At 42.3% G+C, this 6,355-nt stretch overlaps 1 protein-coding gene across 1 annotated transcript in view; it reads left to right on the plus strand.

Annotated features, from left to right (window-relative positions):
* The window catches only part of ankfn1a (ankyrin repeat and fibronectin type III domain containing 1a), a 43,847-nt gene that overhangs the window by 10,523 nt on the left and 26,969 nt on the right, over window positions 1-6,355 (plus strand). Inside the window, exon 2 of the mRNA XM_008437679.2 lies at window positions 315-422. Coding sequence (XP_008435901.1) covers window positions 368-422 — 55 coding nt within the window. The 5' untranslated portion in view covers window positions 315-367. The remainder of the gene's footprint in view (window positions 1-314; window positions 423-6,355) is intronic.

Consider the following 6,355-nt stretch of genomic DNA (forward strand, 5'->3'; position numbering starts at 1 on the left):
TGTGAGGACTCAGTCGAGAGCCATTCAGACGACTGCAGCAGAGACAGAAACCTTGACTTACTATCTACATTTCTACACCACTTCTTCACATTGTTGTGAAAAATCCATCATAGAGAATGTTAGCAGCCCACTAAGGATACAAACAGCTGCATCTGCTCTGATATTCATCCTCCACAGAAAACTGAGTTGTTGTTTTTTTTTTTTTGTTGACGTTTTTTTTCTGCATTCTTATCCGAAATGATGCGTGAACCGACCCCACGGCATCACAAATGATGCCGTTATCAGTTTCTCACCACATGCTTCTCCGGTTGCAGACTGGAGGGAGAGCGACGGCCGTGAACCCAGGAGGCGGGGCCACATCGAGGCCATGGAGCGTCTGCTGCAGCAGGTCCGAGCAACGCACACACACTACTGCTGCGGAGGTGAGTCCAGACGACGCTGCCGCTCCGCCACGCGGGAGGGAAAGCTGTGCAAAGCGCTGACGGGCTGTAGAGGGTCGCTGTGCGCAGTCTGGTGCGATGTAAATTACGCCCTATGGGAATCAACAACAAAACCAGTTAAAACGATTAAAACTTTGTATCTTTGAGAGAATCTCAACGCCATTCATGGCAGCAACAATTTGGTATTAGAAAAATAAGGGCCAACACTTTATTTGAAGGGGTGAGTATTGTGTCATAAACATGAYGTAATGCCAGTTATGAAMATGAAGGAGTCTGTGTGAATGGTTATGACTGTCATGCAGTGTCATTGTGTAAATAATGACACTTTTAATGYAAGTTTTAGTACAACTTTGCATCAAAAGTGTCATTATTTACYGAATGACACTTCATGACAGCAGTCATAAGCATTCATGAAGACTCCATCATGTTCATAACCGGTGTTATATCATGTTTATGACAGTGTTTTATGCACACCCTGTCAAATAAAGTGTTACCAAACAAGGGTGAAAAGTGTATTTTGTTTMAAAAAATATTCAATTGTGTACATATTTGTGTTCTTTTCAATGCTCTTTTCCTGTCATTTCCCAAGATCTTTGCTGCTGACTTTTTGGTCCACAGCAGCGTTTTCCAGAGGCTCAAAGCAATGTCTGACAAGACACTTAAATTGCCACTAAAAGCCTCTGACCGACGTTTACATCACCACTAATTATATGTCTGGCAGACACTTCCATTGCTAACAAAGATGTGAGAGGTAAAACTGAGCAGGCCTTGGTCTGTAAGGTAACGTTTATGCCANAGTCAGGAAGTAATATTAGTTTTCATTCGAGGCATCCTCCAAGTTAAATCAACTGCTCCGAACATCCTCAAAGCGTCCTATCATGATTTTCTTCCCCAACTTTTTAGTCTTGTGTAGTTGCAGTTCATTGAAAAGAGATACCGAAATTCAGTCTACCTGCAGAAGTAAGACCTTATCTGCCTCCACTTTACACATTTTCCCACCTTTGCTCCAGACATTCATGTATTTGAGATTGTTAGTTCCTATTCTTAAGGCTGCAACRAGTTTCAAAGAGAGACGAAGTCTTTAAAACGTCTGAATGACTCACAGGTCACAATGTGCAGTGTGTTCACAAGCAAATGTTCCTTTGAAAGAGTTCATCTGTTGAATTGAGGAGCTCTGCGGGAAAGGTTTTTAGTTTTTTTTTTAAGGCCTTCAGGAAGCCTGATCAACTTCAGATCATATTTTAYGGGAGGGAAACGGCATCTTAAACTCGAGTAACCGTGATCCTCCTTTCAGACGATGCAGGGCAGCGACTGCATCTTCGAGGCCGTGGAACAGCAGGATCTGGACACCGTGCAGATTCTGCTGTACCAGTTTTCTGCTGAGGAGCTGGACCTGAACACACCCAACAGCCAGGGCCTGACGCCGCTCGACATCGCCATCATGACCAACAACACGCCCATTGCCAAGCTGCTGCTGAAGGCTGGCGGGAAGGAGAGTCCACACTGTGAGTATAGACTGCACCTGCTSCTGCTCTTGAATCAGAAGTGGCGGCTAGACCTTCTGCTSTTCTTCATAGTTTAGAGGTGCTAGCTKCACCTTTTCCAGGACCAAGTTCAGAGAGAGACATTGGTTAAACCTGCTGCTTGACTCAGATTTGAGACGTTAGTTTAACTTACTGCTGGTTTTGGACCAAAAGTGGCGAATTGTAGCTTTTGTTGATCTTGGTTCAGAGATGTTAGTCRGACCTGCCTCTGCTCTAAACCTGTAGAAGGAAATATGAACTGAGAAGCAGAAACATGTCGACTGTATTTATAAGACCCGAAGAAACTGTCAAAAAACACATATTTCTGTCAAAACTGGTAGCTTTTCTGTGGGTTTGCTACAATAAAAGACGAGTAGCTAGGGACCCAAATGTATCTGGATCTAAAAATGTAATGAGACTTGTTTTTGTTTTGTTTACATTGCTTTTTGCTGTTTTTTTAATTGGGTTTTTTTTGCACCTTTGTCAGATAATAAGTCACAAACACAGTTCTGTCCAGCAGCATTTCTCAATGAACATGTAGCATTGTTTGAAAGCTTAAAAAAAAAAAAAAAAAACAATTCGCATTGTTAATTGCAGTTAGTCTGTTCTCTGAGCAGAGCCAAAATAAGCCGCTGGTTTTCTCACATGCTGTTTGTGTTGAGTTCTAACTTCCAATGTAATTAAATGTCAGCCTTAATCCTAAAATCACCTAAGCTCCAGTCCTGGTATAATTAGAATCATAAGACAAGAACCAAACAACAATAGTTAGCAGGAGGAGGTCCTTCAGGTCTTTCTGCAGCCCAGAACGTTGCGATCAGATGGTTGAAGCAGACTCCAGGAGAACAAAAAATGTTCTCAAATTCATCTACCGCATAACCCTCAACTACTGTAGTGGGGTGAGCTAGATTTTCTTGATCTAATCAGATAGAGAGACACTTGTTGAAGGTCTGCATCAGCCGATTCAGCCTGAATCCTCCCTCCTCTTATTCCAGCCCCTCAATCAGTCTTCCCATTGTCTTCCGCAGACAGGTGGTTCTTACCTTCCTGCTGTCAGCACTACAGAAACATTGGCTACTTTACACCGCGTGGCCTCCCGCCGAACAGCTCTAACGGCGTTTGTTGTTTAATGGTTGAACTTTTCCAGTGATGCGTGTAACGCTGCAGCAATTACAGCTAAGTGATTTATTGTGCTGAAGGGGGGTGGGGGGGTGTGGCAGGGGTAAGCCGGAGCCCTGGAGGCAGGGTTTTGCTCCGCACACGGTGGTACAATCCCATCCCTGTAAACAAACAGCCGCCGTTTTGCCTCCGGGGGCCGCCGGCTCTGTTTGTGTCATTCCTCAAGTGCCAAGTAAAATTGGCCAGGTGGGGGCAGACAGCGCNGCATTACCAGCTCTGCAGGTTTAACTCGGCGTTAAACGCCGTGTTGGTGTGGAGGTCCGGCTGGTTATTATTCCAGCTGTGTCTGCAGCTGTAACGTACACCCGCCGCCCGCATGCTGGCCGTTATATTGACACAGTTTACGCTCCGAGAGCCAAAAATAAATGTGTAAAATTAATTARCGTGGGCACAAAGAGCCGCTTCAGCAGCGGGCAGCGGTAATTTATGACGCGTGCGCGCGTTTCTCCACCACTTTCAGAGAACGTCACATTAATCTGCCCGAGCGCCGGCATCGGTGCGCCGGCTCCGACTCCCACCTGGTCAACACCTCAACAGAGTTGGAGAGCAAACAGCCCTGAACGAACGCATCCGACATCAGACGCAAAGTTTAGGAACTATTTTAATCTTGTTCATTTCTGACCCAGCCRGGTTAAAACAGTCAGGCTTTAGGTTTGCCTGACTRATTTACATCTATTTGCTTGCCGTTTATCATATTTTCCTAATTTCAGTCAAAAATATATTTTTTGTTTTACATTTTGAGAATTTAAAATGATTTAAAAATGACTCTTATTTGTACATCTTTTCTGAGTAACGCCCCACAATAACTAAAAGATTTTATGAAAAACCATAGCAATCGAACCAGGTCGCCTTTCAGGGGGGATTTTGATGTTCAAATTAGAAAATCTTCCTTTTCGCAGAACTTTTTATCAGTGATGGGATGTAAGGTGGGGAAATATCGACAGCCTCTCCTGTAAGGGGAAGTTTAAAGCAATCGGCGCTGTGATCACTGCTGAACCTTAATTTATGTTTCAGCAATTATTATTATGACAGATAATAATTGCTGTCATAATTATTATGATAGCAATTATTATAAATAGTGGACCTGTTTGAAGAGGTCCACTTTGATATGGACCTCTTCAAATAGTTTATCACACCTATTGTTGATTTATTTTGACTGTATTTTTAATTTTTATTCATGAAATTGTATTAATGCTGCTCTTATATCTATTGTTGTTTGCTTTATGGGACTACAGAGGGAAATTTGCATTCTGCTAAGTCTTGTATATTTANGTGTGTGTGTGTGTGTGTGTGTGTGTGTGTGTGTGTGTGTGTGTGTGTGTGTGTGTGTGTGTTTATGTGTGTGTATGTACGAATCAGGTTTTTATACCTTTGAGGGGACCTATTTCTGTCCTTGTGGGGTTATGAAGACCAGTGCATCTTGTGGGGACATTTCATGGTGTCCAAGAGGGAAATGCTGTCTATAGGTTAGGGGTCAGGTATGTGTTTTCATGGGTTAGGGTTRGGTACGTGATGGTTAGGGGTAGGGGTACTGATGGCGTAAGGGTTATGCTGTAGAACATTAATGGAAGTCAATGTAAAGTCCCCACAAGACACAAAAACACAGCTTTGTGTGTGTGCGTGTGTGTGTGTGTGTGTGTGTGTGCGTGTGTGTGTGTGTGTGATGCTACGAGTTTCCACAGAAGACTGTGCTTCTGCAGACTTTGGGGTCAGATCAAACTTAATCTTGGGTTAAGCTTAAAATCAATTTCAGTTATCATGAAAGGTGTGGAATCGATCAAGAATGCTGTGCTATAAATGTTGGCAGTGGACAGMKTTTACACAATCAACAACATAATAAACAAAAACATTCCCTTCAGGCATAATAGGGTTTTGCTAAAAGAAGTATGAATAAAAACGATCCTGCTTGATGCTCCACAGCCGCRAACTTTCGAAAGTTGGGGTTAAAATGACTGAAATGGCCTTTTGATTACTTTTCACAGTTACACATTCACAATTTAAATTTGATTATCGCTTCTTCTTTTTTTTCCAACAGGATGTTGATCTTAAGAGTTGTGATGTCACCTTGAGAAATACTTCAAAACTTTAGGATTAAAACTAATTTTATGGGAACAGTTTCATCTCCGCATGAGAAGCTTAAACATCAAAATCCATTTCTATATACTTTTATCCATTCTGTCAAGCAATATTGAAGGACTGCAGTTTTCTGTCAGATCTGTCCAAAAAAATGCTCTCACTCAAATTTCAATTCACTTCTACTTTATTTCACCCTGGAATGATCCTTTCCAAACAGAACCTGAAGGCTTATTTTAGAGCCTCTTCACACACACACACACACAAAAAACATGTGTAGACACATCAAAATTGGCATGTGTGGCCACCTGGAAGCTGTGACGCACATAATTCAAAAATGTATTTGATATTTTTTCACATAGTGTTGCCCTGGGTTCCTTTTCTTTCATGCTCCCAGGATAAGGGGRAAATCACCATAGAAACTAGTTCCTCTGTATTTTCAAAGTAACTGGATGTTTTTCTCTGATTTTAATCCATCATAAAGTCAGTTTCAATGCCTAACACAGCAGGGGTGTCCAATATGGAACTCAGGGATCATTTCATTTCTGGCCCTGAAAATAATTTTATGCCACCCACCACCCCGACCACAAACCAAGAATGACACAAGCAAAAATTTCTTAGAGTGTAATCTTCACAAAATCTCCTTAGCATGGGAAATGTTGGCTGGATCTCAAAGTATTTGTCATTTATTAAAAACAACCAAGGAGCTTACTTGTTTGACTTTTATTCAAAAACAGACTTYGACAGAGCTTTTTATTAACCTCCACTATATTCTRCATTTTTCGGACTATAAGCCGCATGGACTATAAGTAGCGGCTTTGAACCGTGCGACTTCCAGCCCGGTGTGGCTTTTCTATGGATTTTTCTTCAACCACCAGGAGGCTCTTTAGCAGGAAGTGAATCATTGGAAGTCAAAATTAGAAATCAAAGAAGAAAGTGCKAATTTTCATTTAGAACCAGCACATACTAGCAGCAGGCACAACGGAGAAATGTCTTCAAACTCATATGATGCAGCTTTTCAGTTGAGGGCTATCAAGCAGTCAGTACAGGAGGGAAATAGAGCCGCTGCACATTAACTCGACGTGAACGAAACCACGGTTCGGCTTTGGAGACGGAGGGCTGCGTCCTTAATACATCCAGCAG

This window comes from Poecilia reticulata, linkage group LG19 (genome assembly GCF_000633615.1).
Source record: "Poecilia reticulata strain Guanapo linkage group LG19, Guppy_female_1.0+MT, whole genome shotgun sequence".
Classification (NCBI taxonomy): Eukaryota; Metazoa; Chordata; class Actinopteri; order Cyprinodontiformes; family Poeciliidae; genus Poecilia; species Poecilia reticulata.